The sequence below is a fragment of the Octopus bimaculoides genome, chromosome Z, assembly GCF_046866305.1.
Source record: "Octopus bimaculoides isolate indiv1 chromosome Z, ASM4686630v1, whole genome shotgun sequence".
NCBI classification, from domain to species: domain Eukaryota; kingdom Metazoa; phylum Mollusca; class Cephalopoda; order Octopoda; family Octopodidae; genus Octopus; species Octopus bimaculoides.
The window spans coordinates 30,148,709-30,167,373 of record NC_142944.1 but is presented as its reverse complement, the minus strand read 5'-3'; the positions used below and the strand labels follow the sequence as shown (position 1 = coordinate 30,167,373).

The 18,665-nt window shown below is 31.0% G+C and overlaps 1 protein-coding gene across 50 annotated transcripts in view; it reads left to right on the top strand.

The window, feature by feature from the left end:
- LOC106882306 (C-Jun-amino-terminal kinase-interacting protein 4) overlaps positions 1 to 18,665 on the top strand; it is a 249,052-nt gene that overhangs the window by 123,618 nt on the left and 106,769 nt on the right. For all 50 annotated transcript variants that reach the window (XM_089365071.1, XM_089365059.1, XM_089365051.1 and 47 more), the window contains 4 exons: positions 770 to 827; positions 2,646 to 2,702; positions 3,985 to 4,132; positions 5,281 to 5,471. In XM_089365071.1, coding sequence (XP_089221197.1) covers positions 770 to 827; positions 2,646 to 2,702; positions 3,985 to 4,132; positions 5,281 to 5,471 — 454 coding nt within the window. The remainder of the gene's footprint in view (positions 1 to 769; positions 828 to 2,645; positions 2,703 to 3,984; positions 4,133 to 5,280; positions 5,472 to 18,665) is intronic.

The following is an 18,665-nucleotide window of genomic DNA, read 5'->3' as shown; positions in this document are numbered from 1 at the left end:
TCTGGCTCAAATAGTCTACCTGTTTTATATTTAAAACTGGTCAGATCTACTTCTCACACTTACCTTAGTGTCATTTTAAAAATAAGCAATGGCATCATCAAACTCTTAAAGCAATAAGATAATGTTTGATAATTCAAAACAATGTGAATGAATAAGCATTACATTTGATGGCGTAACCTGGATGCGAAAAGGTTATGGATCACTGCACAAGTCAAGCAGAGGAGTTGCAAAAATTCCAAAATTCTTTCGTTCAGGAATGTTGTGTGATTTAAAGGTTTCAGAGGGGTTTTTTTTCTGAAGAAATAGTTTTATTGTACAAATATAAGGAAATGGAATATTTTTGTTAAATTTCTTATATCCTTTGCTATCTTTTTCTTCTTTCATTTTTAATGATTTTTTTTTTTACGACCTAAAAAGATTAAAAAAGTATACACTAAACTCAACAATTGAAGCATATCCTAAATAAAATTAAAACAAATTAGGTGTTAAATAAGTATTTCAAGGTTCTATGTTTTGTTTGGTTGTATTTATTTATTCTTTCTAAAATTGTATTTGTTAACATTTTCTTTTCATTGTGTATATCTATGTATGTATGTGTTTATATACTCATGTGTTGGCATGTAAAGTTAACTCAGATTGAATGTGGATTCTGAAGTTTTTGTTTTGTTTTTGTTAATGTTTTCTGTTCTCTGCAAAGAAACATCTTGCCTCCTTGTCATGCTTTTATTTTTTTTTACTTGTAATGTTTTTTTTCTATTATTTATTGCAGGTATGGGTAAAGAACTTGAAAACTTGATTCTAGAGAACACTGAATTATTGGCTACTAAGTAAGTTACCTTAGTTTACTTTTTGTATAATTGAGTGCTATGAAATCTGTAGTTAGCAGACTGATTGTAAAGAAACTGAGAAAGCAATTGGATATCATTAGCATTGTGAGCAGGAGGGTAGGGCAATTGCATTAGTAAAAACAAGGGAGATCATGTTGGTTGAAAAAGCATTGCATGTTGTCAGTTCAAGATACATCTCCAGATGTAATGCTGTGATGCATTGTCAGTGTTGTATCCTAGAATAACTGGGTATTTGTGTCTTACAACACACCCTCATCCAGGCAACCCAACATGAATTGATGAAGCCTAGTCTTGTGTCCAACTGGCATTCTGCTATCCCCATCAATCACCTCTTTTCTAGTCAGATCCATCTAAATGCTTTCTCAGCAGCCTCTATATTGTTCTTAATTGTTCTTTTTCTTCACACTCCTGTAATGCTCAGTGTTCCATAAGCCTAACTTTGGGTTTGATCTGCAAACATTTCACTCCCAATCTGTTTTTGTGGTAGTTCTCCTCCAAAACTCCATAGGAAGGATTTAAATATGAATTGGTAATGAAAAATAGGTGGAAGAACAGAGACATGTGATTACAGTTGTTTTGCGATAAATTAAACTGCACACACAATTACATTTTGGTCATTTGTTTTGGGAACAGATATTCATAACTGGTTAAGCTTTCATATGTAATGTCATTGTACAGAGTGGTTGTAAAAAAGCATCAGTCATAAAGGAATGCTGTTCATTATCACTGTTCCATGAAAAATATATCTGACCATGGAGAAATATTAATATGCTTGGAAACAGGTAAAGGTATCTGGCCATAGAAAATTTACTTCCAATTAACCCATGCAAGCATAGAATAGACAATAAATGATGATGATGACTTTTTGCAACCAGTGTTTCTTTTAAGCTGTATGTACATATGTCATGTAACTATAAAATGAATGCATAGTTTGTATGTTTAAGTCATTTAGTCCTACAGTAAGCAAAATGCATTTTCAGGACTAAAAGTAGTGTATATATGATACATACCAAAATAGGTTTACATATGACAGGAGACCAAGACTCCTGGTAGTTTTTGTGCTTAAGAACAGACATCAAGCTAAGTAAAATTGAGGTTGTCCTTTCATACAGGCATGTCCCCTGCATTCATAATCTTGTGGGCTTGTGGGTGCTAGTGTTATGTAAAAAGCACTCATACTAGTACCATGTAAATGAACTTGTGCTGGTGGTGCATAAAAGCACCCAGTACATTCTGAAAAGTGGTTGGCATTAGGAAGGGCATCCAGCCATAGAAACCATGCCAAAATGGTCATGTAGCCTGGGTAGCTCTTCAGCTGGCCAGATCCTGTCTAACCGTCCAACCCATGCCAGCATGGAAAACATATGTTAAATGATGATGATGATATACTAAAGAAATAATTGTGTGTACATATTGTTGGTTACTGGCGAAAATCAATCGGCATATAGACTATTTTTACCCATTAAAGGCAACATTATAGGATTAATTTAACATGATTTTCATCATAAAACTGACATTGAAATTTTTATCACCTGTTGTGTGCGTAATAGTAATGTAGTGATGGTGACAGTAAGTTGTAGTTACTGCTTTTGCTGTCAATTGAATCTTTAGCAATTATTTCAGTAATTGTTTTTATATAGGATATTGATTTGATTGTTTTAATATCATATATTTAAAATTGAGAGGAAGTTTTAGGTAGATTTAAAAGCATAATTAATAAATTGATGACAGAATTCAAAGATACACAGACTTTTCTCATTATTTTTCTCATTTTCCTCCCCTCTCTTTCTTTTTCAGAAATGCTTTGAATGTTGTAAAAGATGACCTTATTGCCAAAGTTGATGAACTTACCAGGTGAGTTTGCTCAACAATTAAATTCGGGTTTATATCCTTCTTTTGTTTGAATTAGTATATTATAATAGATAATTCAGTATGAATCTGGCAAACAAAGTCTGTAAACCGTGTTGGAAATATTTTACATCTTTTCATCCATATTGCTCTTTCCTCTGGTATGAATATCATAATTCTGTCTTTTCTAATTCATCAAGGATATCACTAAAGCTAGTGACTCATTGATGAATGTAACTGATTATGAAAATGGAAGATATTTATCACGTTTTGTGGAGCATACAATTCTAAGAGAAGAACTTGAAAAAAAAACAAAACATGGTTCTTATTGTAAAGACAGCTTTGTTTACAGACTTTGAATGATTACATTGTAATTCTTTCATGCTTTTCATGGTATTTTGGAAAAAAATATTAGTATTCATTAAGTATTTTGTCATTAAAGTTTTGTAGTGAGAAACCCATTCTGTTCTGGTGTCTTCTTTCATACTTTAATTTGTCATATCCTTGCATAAAGCTGTCTCCCTATTTACTGTAGCCCTATTCAGTGTTGATGCTATGAAAAATCACCCAGTATACTCTGCAGAATGGTTGGTGTTAGGAATGACATCCAGTCACAGAAACCATGTTGCTGGAGCATGATGCAATCCTTGAACCAATTTGATGATGTCAAACCATCTAACCCATGCCAGCATGGAGGATGGATTGTAGATGATGATGATGATGATTGCATAAGAATGACCAATAGTCAATACTCTCTTCCACTAAACACCTGGTTTTATATTTGGCATATTTGATGTTTATATTCTGTCTCAGACACAGCCATTAGCCAAAGTTATTTAAATCAGGGAATACACCTTTGTAATTGTTGTAGTTGAAGGTATGGTGGGAGCATTCTTAAGAATTTTATACTTTAAAAAAAAATTTTTTTTTTTTCATTACTTATATCAATTTGTTGAACTTAATATTTTTTGATACATTGGTTGGTAGATGTATCTGAGATGGTAGATGAATTGCATTATTGTTCAAATTTTGTATCTCTTAGATTGATAAAGTACAGGTTTCAGTAATAAATTGAGTTGTAGAATGTGTGATTCAAATGACCATGCATTTGTTTGTATGTCTGCTCTAAAATCAATAATTCTTAATTCCATTTGGGAGATTTATCAATGTTACTAATTTCTCTTTGTCCTCCTTCATAAATTTTGTTTTGTCTTTACAATAATAATCTGTAATGTCTTGCTTGTGACAAATAAAATAATTTATTGCTAATCCTCTATTTCTATTCCAGTGAACATGAAATTATGCGCGAGGAAATCAATTCTCTACAGACAGTAAAATCACGACAAATACAGCGCATCTCAGAATTAGAAGATAACTTAAAGAAAGTGAAAGAAGAATTAGAGAAAAAATCTCAGGTTGCTCAAGCTGATGAAGAAGTGAGTGTGAAATTTTATCTTTTTTTAATTTTTTTAGTTATTTTATTTCTCAACATCTGCCAAAGCCACCTTCCCCCTACTTTAAATACTTTCCTCACTTCGTCAAAAGGATATTTTGCATTTCTTTTTTGGTTTTGCAAGTTACTTGGTGACCTAGTACATATAATAAAATAGTTGGCATTAGTAAGGGCATCCAACTGTAGATATAATGCCAAAGCTGATATTAGAACTCAATGTAGCCTTGCGTTTGCTGGATCATATCGGCATGGAAGACGGACATTAAATAATGATGATAATGATTTTTCATAACCTTATATTGCAAAGCATTCCTGTTAAGATCATTCCATCATTTTTAGGGAAAGTACAGCTAATCATTTCGCACGTCCTATCATTAAGATGAAGGCATTTTTGAAGAAGATTTGGTTGCTATTACCAGCAAACTGAGCAACTTGACTGAAGATAGGCTCTTTCAGATTAAGGTGGATTGGATATGTACATTATTGATAATTTTATTATTATAGATGCTTTTACATGTTCACTTGATCTGCTAGAAATAGCAGCCACAGAGCTCTCCAATCATACTCTTATCTTAAAAGAGAATGGCACTTTGAATAATGTCTTTGTTACTGTACTTTGTCTAAGCAAAAAATGGGGGTAGTCATACCTGGATTATCTTAAATTATTGACCTGTCAGTTTAGAGTTGGGGTTGAACAATACTATCAACCACCAAAAGAGGGCCAAATTTCAATTGAATTTGAACTCTGGTTGCTACTTAACTGTTTCTGTTACTCTAATGATATCTATTCATGCTATTTATGGTCTCAAGCAAAGTTGTGTGGTTAAAAGGCTTACTTTGCAAATGTCTAAATCCAGGTTTAATCCTGCAGCACAGCATCTTGTGCAAATATCTTCAAGCATAATTCCTTGTTGACTAACACCTTATGAGTGAAATTTAATTGACAGACACTGTGCAAAGAAGTCTTGTATGATTGATTAAATGTAACAGGTAAAACTAATGAGATAGATATAATTGAAGGAGAAAAACCCAAAAATCGCTTGAAGGTGATGTTTGAAATCTAACAACTGAATGCTGCAGATGAAATTGGGATGTTTTGAAATTAACATTTTCTAAACATGTTCTTTACAGGATGATATTCCAATGGCTCAGAGGAAACGGTTCACACGTGTTGAAATGGCACGGGTATTGATGGAACGCAATCAATACAAAGAACGTCTTATGGAACTACAAGAAGCAGTCAGATGGACAGAAATGATCCGTGCTTCAAGAGAACATCCAGATTTAGCTCCTACTAAGAAGAAGTCCTCTATTTGGAATTTGTAAGTATTACTTAAATTTTCATTATTTTTCCAGATTTTTATTGCCATATTGAATAACTTTTTTTTTATTTTAATGTTCTAAATTTATCAAAATATTTTAAAACTTAATTTTGAATCAAAGAAGAAATCAAAAAATAAAAATAGGACCCCGACAGTATTTTCATTAAATCCTTAATACTTTTACTTTTTATGTAAATAAAATTAATGTAGATTTAATGATTTTTTTTTTTATTAAATTGTCAGTTTTCGTCTTATGTTTTTCTAATTATGCAGGGAACTAATAAAATTGACATATAAAACAAAGCCAAAAAATGTTCCCTTAACTTTAGAGTATAAGGGTGTTTTCTTGGGTCATATAAACTTAGAATGTTGCATGCAAATATACATTTCATTTTATATCATTAGAATTTAGAAACTTCAAGAGAACATGAAATAATTCATTTTCAGCAGTTGGACTTTTTACTGGAGTCATAAATAATAGCATCTACATAACATGTAAATATTGAGTTTAAAATCCCTTTGCATAGAAAAGGTTGAGGGCTGACCGTGGGGATCACAGAAGATGACATATTTCATGTTCTCTTGAAATTTTAAAATTCTGATGATGTAGGTAATGTACAATTCTCACTGGTAAGATCCATGTTTCTAAAATGGATAGAGAAATTCAAAGGACACATTTCAGTATTTGATATTTTAAATCTATATTTATTAAAACACTCTTAGATTACTTTCTTTTTATTTTATATCTCTATTTTTGAAAATTTTATTTGATACTTTTAAATAAAATTATCTTTACTATTTCAATACTTTTTTATTTAGCAATTAAGTTTTACACATTTTTTGCTTTCTGTTTTTAGTATCATTTAGTAATATTGAATTTAATTTTAGTAACTTCACTTCCCACCTTATAAATTTTTTAAACAGATTATAATGGAGCTATAAATACAAACTGAAAAGAAATTTAGCTTGAAATTTAATCATTTCTTCCGATTACTATAGATTAATAAATAAAAGACACATATGTCTGTGTGTGTGATGGTTGTTCAAGTTTATTATAAGGAGTCTGCTAGTCAGAACATTCATGTTGACTTACAAATATTATAAAGCCTGGCAGAACAAGAATATACAGTTTTTTAAAGTTTGTGCTGAAGTTGGTGCTGACTAGACTTATGTTTTCTTCAAAATGAATCTTTAAGAAGTTGCCAAAAGATTCCCCACTCTTTTTGTTTTTTAATATGTTGACTGATTTAGGGACATATTTTATGTAGTGTCTGCATTTGAAATATTTTCTAATCACATTTAAGTTTGTTAATTCATGTCATCTGTGCAACTGCAATATGTGTGCGTGTATGCATTTAGAGAACTGTGGTGACAAATAGTTCATTGTTATCTGCTAATATTTGAATTGGCTGAATACAAAAAAGGGTTTGTTTACTGCTTGCTGGGTAGTGTTGGTGGGTGCAGTGACATTGTTGTGTTTAGCAGGCATGATCTTCCTTTGTGCCAAATGCAAAAATATACAATCAGTTTTTCTGTGTGTTGATGAGTTTTATAGAAGTCACTAAACAGTTGGTTCTATGTTAGCAACAAAGGAAAAAGAAAGAGGGTAGGGAGGATAGTAAATTGTAGAAAAAGGAATTGGAAAATAAACACACAAGAAAGGTAAACTGAAGATGAAAGAAAATGATACAATGTAAAACATGTTTGGATGATTGTTTAGTATGGTCACCTTATTTCAACACCATCATCATTTAATTTCTATGTTCCATATGGGTATGGGCTGGATGGTTTGACGGGATCCAATGGATCCAAGATTGCACACCAATGTCTGCTCTGGCATGATTCCTAAGGCTGGATGCCCTTTCTAATGTGAACCACTTTACAATGTGTACAGGGCACTTTTTTCATGCCACCAGCAATAGTAAGATTGCCATACAGCTCACAAAACTACAAAACCCTTGCCAGGGGAGGTGGGCAGCTTTATGTTGGAGATCAGGAGTTAAAGTATGAGAGAAGGTGATGGTGAACAGGTTCTTCTAGAATAGTTATATGACAAAATGTAAATATAAATGTATTAGAAAATAATTAGGTTGTAAATTGATGATATTCCAGGTGAAGTATGAATGCTATTACCTGTTTAAGATATTTATTGGAAACCTAATTGTAGTAGTACAAATACCTACTTTTTTCCATACATACCTCTATATACCTCTTTATTATCCTTCAACCTACATCTGCCAATGGGTGAAAGAGTCGTTCTTTGGAAAGATTGCCAAGAAGGAATGTGAACTTTCTATATACAAATGTTATATAGTTTTATTAATGAGTGAGTTGTGCAGCTAAAGCATACTTTGTGATCTAGCTGTACTTGAAGAAAAATTATAGTTCTGTTAAGTATAGATGTGACCTACTTATACCTAGTGATTGATGACATCTCTATAAATACTTTATTATATATATAAAATGTCTCTATAAACTTTTGCTCAATCATCTCAAGCAAATACTGTCACTTTGTAGCCAACTTATCATCATCATTATGCATCTGCTTTCCATGTTGGCATGGGCTAGACAGTTTGAAGCTGGAGAGCTGCACTAGGTTCCAGTCTGATTTGGCATGGTGTCTATGGCTGGATGCCCTTCCTAACACCAACCACTCCAAGAGTGTAATGCGTGCTTTTTATGTACCATTGGCACGGGTGTCAGTTGCATGAGACTGGCACTCCCTTCAAAATTCCTGGCCTTGTGCCAAAATTAGAATATTCTTTTAAGATTTTTCAAATTCAATTCCACCTAATTTTGACATAACATCAGTTTTCAACCCTCTTGTGATTGACAAATTAGTACTAATAGTATTACAAGTGTTGATACAATTACCTCTCTCTCTCTTTCTTTCTATGTGCAGTCTTGTATGACTGAAAAATTGCTGATGCTACTACCTTCATCACGCCTACCACCTTTATCATAAAACAATGCATTACAGTATAAAGTTAACATTGAAGAACAACACTTGATAATATATCCTTGTCAGATTCTAAATCTTTGGCAAAAAATATATACAGAATGTGTGAGTGTGTCCTTTTATTTTAAAATAAGTCTCCCACATCCATGATTAGTGAGTAGTTTTGATCAGCGAGTCACGTATGCACACACACACACACACACACGCACAATGTTGAAGTTATAGCTGTATTAAGAAGTTCACTGCACATGTGATTCTGTGTTTGATCTTACTATCAGACATATTTGGCATTGGGCAAGACTCTTTTACTCTGTGGGTTGCAAAATTCCTTATGATGGAATTTGGTAGACAGTAAGTGTGCATGCAGATGCCTGTCATGTGTGTTTGTGTAATGTACACATGTATATCATCATCATCATCATCATCAAATGTCTGTTTTCTATGCAGGCATGGGTTGGATGGTTTGACAGGAACTGGCAAGCTGGTGGATTACATCTTGCTCCATTGTTGCTTTGATACGGTTTCTGCAGCTGGATGCTTTTCCAAATGTCAACCTTTTTACAGAATGTACTGAGAGCTTTTTATGTGGCACCAGCAGGGTCATTTAGTAACTTGCAAGACAAAAAATTCCTCAACTGGGAGGAATAGTATTGAAGATGGCTATGTGCTAGTTGATGAGAAATTAAAAAGTATTGTGGAGGGATAGAGACAGGTATCTTCCTGTAGAGGAGATACATATATACAAATGTACATGTATATAAATGTGTGTGTGTGTGTGTGTGTATACCTACATACATATATACCTTCAGCACTATTAGCACCAAGCAACATTTAGGCATAAGCAAACTTTAGGTGAGTTAAAATATGTTTGTAACATATTTCAAATTCTAAAGGCAAATTCACTGCATTTGATATGGAGAAAAATATTCCCTCTTATGGTAAGAGGTGTAGAAACATCATATCTGCCTAGTGCTGTCCCCTATTAGATTCCCAGATGCATTTATAGCTCTTTAGTTGTTATCAATGGGAAATAGTGAGGAGAAATAACTCTGAGCAGATTTTAAAACCATGGCTTTAACATTGACTGAGTTGTGCCATGGGGCTGCCAAGTTGGAAGAAATTCAATTAGTGCCAAATAGTAATTAGGCATAAGCAAACTTCAGGTGGGTGAAAATATGTTTGTGACATATTTCAACTTCTAAAAGGAAATTCCTTTACATGATCAAAATTATTTGGTCCTCTGTACTCTATTCTCAAGACATTTCCTAACATATCCAAACAGTCTATACAATATCAAAACTAAATTGTCTGCAGTTACAATATTCTAGTATATCAACTATTTTTTTTTGTTATTTTCTTAATTATTTTCTATAAATTCTTATAAAAAATGTTTTAAGTTTCCTTTTATATAAATGTAGTTATTAAAATTCATTTTAATTAATCCTTTGCTTGTCCAAAACATTTTCATAAGTTTCTCCTAAACATCCACGAACCATGCTTGTTTTCAGACTTTCAGTTAGCCCTTGTTTCATATGTTCTGAGTAATGCTAAAGTTTCCATCATAAGTTACACTGGTGGTTGAAAAAAATAAAGGGGTTGTTTATCATATATGATACAGGAACACCAGGCAAATATGTACTGTATATCACATGTAATACATAGGACTAGCAAAGGGTTAAATAAAGAAATTAGTTCAGCAACAAAATTAATAAACATGGAAGAAGCTTTTCTTTACATTGATTTAATATATTTCCATAATGAAACTGAATATTTTCCCTTTCTATTTTCTCCCGAATTTTCTTGTAAGCCAATGGTTGATAAATAACTTATATGAAGAATATATTTATTTTTTGCTCTTAAGACAATTGCATTATCGTTGTTGTTGTTGTTGCTGGCATGTTTAGCTTTCATTGTTGTACTTGTGAGAAGTATTTGTTCTATATATATATATATATATATATAATATTGTTGTTTCTAACTTAATTGCTTTTTGTCAGTAGTCGTATTATTGTTGAATATTTGATGTCTTTTGTGCATAATGGGTATTATAGACTAAAATATAACTAACTTATAAAATTTGATATATATATATATATATATATATATATATATATATATATATATATATATATATATATATATATATATATATATATATATATATATATATATATATATTTTAACCCTATTTGGTAAAAAAAATTCTCCAAACCCTTAAAAAATAAAGCTTGCATGCATACACATTTATTTAAAAAAATATATGTGTAATAAAGTAGATTAATCTGAATTGATGGAGATCTATATATTCATAATGAATTGCTAGATAATGAGGTAACTTGTTGACATTATTTTATATCAGATAGTGGTAATCAAATATAATGAATAACAACTAGTTAAATTAGTCTGGTAGAGATTGTGTTTTGTCTTAGCTATATTGTGTGGTAAAATTTTAACTAACCACTACAAACTAATGGAACACTTATGGCTTTAATTTGTGCCTATTCATGGTACCTTTTGACAACTTAGTAGACTAGGCCAGTATCAGCCAAGTGCTTTGGTCATCGACTTGATTGGTGAAGAAGATAGGATAGAAACTAGCATCTCTTTAAACAATAATTATATCTCATTAACAAAATTTGCTCCCAGAGAAAAATTACCATCCTTAAATTTAAAACTTATTGTGCTTTAATTTTGATCCCAATTTAAAAACATATTTTCCTTTATATATATGTATATATGTGTGTGTGTCTAATGTATATAATGTATGTGAAACAAAAGTGATCTGAGAAACAAGTCACTGACTACAGTTGTCCTCTTGTCTCCAAATAAGAGGAGAGCTGGGGACATGGGTTTCTGCCTCAATGGACATCATCAGTACAGCAGTTGTCCTACTTTGATTTGAGATGTGGAAATGTAGAAAAAGAGTGAAGAGCATTTGTAGCTTATGTAATTAGCATAATTAAGACAAAAATGATCTAAGACAAATAAATGAATATGGCCAGTAGCATGAGTTGAGATTACTGACAAAGGTACATTATATACCATACAGGATAGATTCTTGGTTTATTGAAATTATCTTTGTTTCAAGAGAGAGTATAATATTGTCTTGTGTTTAATTTGTTTTGTGTGTTGTTTATGTTGGAACACAATGTCAGCTATATAATTCCCTTTGTTTAGTTGTAAACCTCATTAGATTTCAGTGCACATAATATGGAAATATGGTAAAGTGCAATGGAAAGAAACAGATTTGTAATCCTACAAGCACCCCCCCCCCAAAAAAAAAACTCAGTTACTCTGTTCTTTGAACTCACATCTTTAACTTTGCTGTTCTTGAGATATTACACATGTAAGCATTTTAGATGTCAGGCCTCAGCTGTGCATTAATGAATTCATTAATAGTTAATATTGTGTTGTGGTTGACATAACATATTTACCTGCTCACTTTAGAATTGCATTAATCCCAAGTAAGAGTCATTAGTGTAGGCTTTTGCACATTTTCTAACAAACTCTCCTCACAGGTTATTGGTCAACTTGAGCTTATGGTAAAAGACTTAGCCAAATAAACCACTAAACCATGTTGATATGAAATGAGATTCTTAACTGTGCAACAATAGAAGTAAGAAGAAAAAAAAAGAAATCAAGTCAAAGTTAAAATAACAGTTTGTTTGAAATACCAAGAAAGAGAGAAGAAATAGTGAATTTTCCACTTTTTTTTTGTAAGAAAAAAAAAAAATTTCTAATATTCCCAGTTGTCCATTTACAAAGTTTCTTTATGAATTTATCAACAAACACTTAAAGTGAAAGTAACTTATTTAGACACAGTATTTCCAAAAGATAAAATGGTACAACTATCCTATTTTGTATAATTCTGTTCTGGATACTTTAGAATTGATTCACTAAACATGCTAATGTTTAAACACACAGCTGTTACAATTGTACATTTAAGTCATTGGACTATGGCCATACTAGGGTACTGTCTTCAAGGATTTTAGTCTAACAAATTGGCTCCAACACTTATTTTTTTAAGCCTCAAATTTGTTCTATGTATATTCATATAAAATTATATTGTAGGCCATTATATCTGATAGAAAGCACCAGCCATATGTTGATATTGTTTATCTGAAGTCCTACCATATGTATTGCAATTATGACAATATCTGCAGAAGCAGCCAATCTATACATATGTACTGAAGCCTTAATCAAAAATTTCTCTTGTTCTTAAACCTACTTAATTCTAATTCAAAGAAAGATACATTTACTCACAACTCTCTTTGTTTTTCACTCTCCCTCTTTCACTATACAGTACTTAGTTGTATGTATGTATGTATGTATGTGTGTGTGTGTGTGTATGTATGTATGTACGTATGTATGTAGGTAGGTAGGGGGTGCAAGTAGGAAGGTTTCTTAAAGGAAATAAGATAGTGAGATCTGTTTGACAAATAAGTTTGGATTGTTGAAGATTTGTTTGCTGTAGAATCATAGATAAAGGCAGAAGATTCTGCCATATTTTAAGAAACCCAATCTGATGTAATGTGCACACGCATGCATGTACGCACATACTTTTAAATATACATCCTAAGACAGAAGTGAACTTTTGGAACAATACAATGGATTTAAATACTGAAGAATCAGTGAGCAAAAAAAAAGCAGATAAACATTTAAAACTGATTCTGCAGTGGGTTGTCACATTTTTAAAATTGATGGAATCTGTTGGATGAGTCAATTGACAAGCATAAACATTATAAATGAGTGAAATAAAGCTAAATAAAATGAAGTGTTAGGTCTTGATAGAGGAATATAAGACATTATAAGCACTGCTTCTGCAAAAGAAAAAAACGGTAAAAATCAGTTGAGTTTGGGAAACATCAATGAAGTAAAATGACAATAAAATGAAAAACAAGAGCAAGCGTGTGTGTGTGTGTGTGTGTGTGCGTGGGCATGGGTGTAAATATATTTATTAAATTTTTACTGTCAACATAGATTACTCAAAGCTCTTTTCGTATCACTGTGTTATCATTATCTTAGTAATTATCTAGTGTTAGCATATTGTAGTGATTATCTAATGTTAATTATCCTAGTGATTATCTAATTGTTGTAATCAGTAATCAGACATGTAGAAGTAGTATTTCACTACATCTGTTTGGGCAGGTTACAGTAGTACCACAACACACAGTCTTTCTCCCCCCCCCCCACACAGGAATACTCACATATGGACCCATGGTGATCTTTCTGTATGCGTATAGTTATTTATCATCATCATAGAAAAAGACAGTGAATTGGTAGAATTGCTAGAACATTTACACCTCAACATTCCAAGTTCAAATTCCATTGAAGTTGATTTTGCCTTTCATCCTTACAAAACTGAAAAAAATTATAATATCAGACTAGGTTAATGTCATATTTTGTGATCTTGTATTTTGTATTAGAAATTCTTATTATTGGTAGAAACCCTGGAAAATCATAATGTATATACCTATAGTATGTTGGTAGTTGACACAAATATTCCAATGTTTGTTGTTGGATTCACCACTTTTAGCTAATAATAATGCATCTATGGTGCTCATTTACATCTTGGTAAATTTAAGCAGTTGTGTCTCAACAATGGACACGGTAGAGTGTGAATAGTAGAATACCAATTGATAGGACTTTCAGTTTCTTTGTTTATGACTTATCAAGTTCTGATAAGAATTCAAAAATGCATCTTAGCTTTTCCATATGTATATCTTCAGATTGTAGAATAATTCTATGTAAGCACATTTCTCTTTTACAGTTTTTAATTTTTAAAAATAGTTATTACAAATAAGAACTTGAATTTGGATTTGATATTTATTTATTATTCAAATTTTTTGTGTCACTTGTTACTGCTTCAAGATGTTTCTTCCTGAAATTTCAACATGAAATTTGAAAACCAAATACGCAGATAGCTTACACAGACATAATCAATGACGAGAGCTTACTTCCAATTATCATTATTATTATAATTCTTTTTTCTATAAAACTCCCATTGTCACACCTAGTTTTCTTACTATTTGAATGTAAATAAATAATATTGGTGAATATTATTTTTTGTTAGGCTTCAAAACTAATTTTGTGGTTATTTTTAGTTTCAGCCAGCTTGTCTCACCAAACCCTCCTGTCTCCAATAAGAAGAAAGCAGCCCCACCGACACAAGTCATTTAATCTGCACTTATGAAGACAAATAGTTTTTTCTTTGGTCTCAACTTTGACATGAAATTTATTCATCAATATACACACACGTGCACACACACACACACACATGCACGCACACACACTTAAATATAAAAACTATAGTAACTATTTCGATCACCATTTTTTTTTTCCTGAGAAAGAAAATGTGAAAATATAAAAATTATATATTTTAATTTATTTTTATTTTTATATTTACTTTCATTTTGTAATATTTTATTTCATTTATTTAAAAAAGAAAATGATAATCAAGATCATTTATTTGTAAGTAGAATGTTGAGGCCAAAGGAAAGATAAATTGCAATTGTCCTCGTTACTTGTAGATAATTGACAGGGTATTTAAAGGAAAGAAGTCTAAAAAGAAATTGATTTAAAAAAAAAAAAAAAGTCAAAGTAAAGTTAAATTCCAATCAATAGGGATCAATAATAGATTGAAATGCTTACTATAGGCTTCAAAAAAAAAAAAAAAAAAAAAAAAATCATTTTTGACTAATTCTTTTGGCTCCTTTTCTGTTAAAATTTATGGTGCTGCATTTTTTTTACCCACTAAAATCTGAGGGAGTGGTTTGTTTGATAAGTCTATTTGATAATTTAAATAGAAAGATAAAGTTTACTAAAAAAATTAATAAAAATTAAAAAAATACACACACAGAGAAAATTAAATCTATTTGGAGAAATCTTTAAATGGAAACAAAAACATTGTATATACATATGTGTGTGTGCATGTGTGCACACGTGTGTGTGTGTATATATGTATATGTATGTGTACAGATGTGTGTGTATGTATATATGTATATATATATATTGTGTATACATGCATATATATACACATACATATGTATGCATATGTATTTAGATCTGGCATGTTGTCTTGTGTCCAGTCGCATGTTTTGATATTTGTAGTAACATGTGTATATATAATAAATATATGTATATGAATGTGTGTGTGTGTGTATATATATATATATATATATATATATGCACACACATTATTCTCTGTATGTGTGTATGTATATACAAATATATACACATGTGTGTGTGTATATATATGTATATATATGAAAGAGAAAGCAAGCCTCCTGCCATATTTGATCCATATTGATCCCTGTTGGTTCAAATTGTTTCATGTTCTGTATTATTCAGGACATTATTTAACACATTCTATTATTGTATAATACATACCTAAATACTGTGATATACATACATGTTGTTATGTATATATAATAAAATAGGTAATATTATATATATATATAAAATATATATCTGCCATTGTATTTCAAATCCCCCGAAACAAATAAATTGTTTGTTTTTAATACATTTTTTTTGTTTTTAATTTTTATAATTTTTAATATGGATCAAATGTGCAGGCTCTAAAGCTCTGTTGTACAAATATCAATTGTTATGGATTGTTTGTTTTTTTCTTCTTCACTTTTCTGTAAATTTATCTTTTGTCACTGCTTTATCTGTAATTTGTTCTCAAAGAGCTTGGCTTTAATATTTTTTCTTTTTCCTTTCTCCACGTGCATTTTTTTTTTTTTTGCATACTGTTTTGAAAAAGTACAACATATTGCTTTTTTCTTCTTTTTTAAAAGAAAAAGAGAAAGAAATCAAAACAAAAAGAACCCCCAAATTATATTTCAAGTTTTGCTAAACAAAAATTATATTTTTAAGCAAATTTTGATTATATTCTTTCAATTATTTCACTATTTGGCTAGTGGCTTCTTTAAAAATCAAAACAAGCTTTTTTTTAAAAATTATCTTTAGCTTTATTCAATACATTATGGTAATTGGAGATGGTCAATCAGATATTGCCAAACTATATGCTTTCAAGTATTTATCCTCTTAGTCTGAAGTTCAAATCCTGTGAGAGTTGGCTTTGTTTTTCATTGTTCTAAGGACCAGTAGCCTGTGTCCACAGACAAGGCTCTTCACTTGATGCTGCTCCAGTTCAGTCAGTTGAAAATGAGTGCCAGGAGTAGCTGGCAATTAACCTTACAATGGACAGGTATCCCGTCCAGGGGGGAGGTTTTCTACCCTCAGTCATTTAAATGGCTTACAAATTGGCTTAAGTTCTGACCTAAAGAATCTGTAAGCCTGAGACAAATTTTTTTTTTTTTTTTCTTAACATACATTCAAGATGATTTATCTAATTGTGCCGTCCCACTTTACAAAAATAGGCTTTTATGCTCTCCACCATCTCCATATTAAAAATATAAATTATTTTTGTAGAATTAATTTCACTAAGGTTGGCATGTCCAACCCTTGTTTTTAAAATTCCAATTATATTTCTTTTGGTATTTTAACAGCTATTAACTAATTACAGTTAGTATCCATCCCCCACCTCCTCCTCCTTTCTGTAAGTTCCATTAACCTATATAATGCAGTTGACTCTTGTCCACATTAGCAATAAATATTTTCACTCACAATTTCAAGGTGGGAAAAAACCCCTCTATAATCTTCTCTATGAAATTAATCTTTACTAGTTATATGTATATGTATATATCCATATGTTTATACATATATGTATCTTTGGGTGTGAATATATGTATCTGTGTGTATATATATATATATATATACACACACACACACACACACACGCAGTTGAACCTGTGTTTTCGAACAACTCTGATCACGAATAAATTGTACTTTAATCTTCTGTCTTTCACATATTCATTTAATACAGTAGTACCTCAGTTTACAAGCGTCTCTGATCACAAATAAATATATATATATATATATATATATATATATATATATAAAGCATGATTTATTCAAAAACCAAGGTACTGCTGTATATATATATGTGTGTGTGTGTGTGTGTGTGTATATATATATATATATACACACACACACACACACATACAGATATACATACATATATAATATATATATATATATATATATATATATATATATATATATATATATATATATATACACACACACACACACACAGATATACATACATATATAATATATACACATACATACATACACATATGTGTGTATATATGATTATGTGTGTATATATGATTATGATATATATGATTATGTGTGTATATATGATTATGTGTGTGTATATGTACATATACATATAAATTTATATCTGTGTATATATGTATATGTACATATACATATAAATTTGTATCTGTATGTATAAGTACATATATATATATTTGTATCTGTGTATATATGTATATGTACATACACATATATATTTGTATATGTGCATATATTTGTATATGTGCATATATATGTATATATGCATATATATGTATATGTACATATATATATATTTGTATATGTGCATATATATGTATATGTGCATATATATGTATATGTACATATATATTTGTATATGTACATATATATTTGTATATGTGCATATATATATGTATCTGTATGTATATATGTGTGTATATATACATGTGTATGTATATGTATACAGTGTGTGTGTGTGTGTGTGTGTGTAGTCATGTGTATTTATGTTTGTGCATATACAGGGGGTACCCAAAAGAAACCGGAATTTTGCAATATTATTTAATCACTTAGCTTTACATGATCACACTTTTATTGCCTTCAAAGTATTCTTCATTTGAAGCAATGCATCGCTCCAGGCACATATTCCACTGCTGGAACTGTTGTTTTTTTTCTTCACCTCTTCCACATCTGCAAATTCTGAACCACCAGCTTTCGTCACCAATGATGACCTTTGAAAAAAGGCCTGGATCAACTCCAACTGTTCTTTCAGTTCACAACATACATTCAGTCATGACTGCTTTTGATCTTTCATGACCAAGCAAGGCACAAATTTTGCTGCAACTCTTTTCATTTGCAATCCTTGCTAAAAAGTTTGTTGGCAGGAGCTTCAGGACACACCAGTCATATTAACAAGTTCGTCAGTTGTTCGGCAACATTCCTCCAAAATCAGTTCATGAATTTTCATGATATTTTCATTTGTTCAGGAGGTTGACTGTCGCCCTGAATGAGGTTGGTCCTCAAGTGACAAGTGACTATTCCTAAAGCCA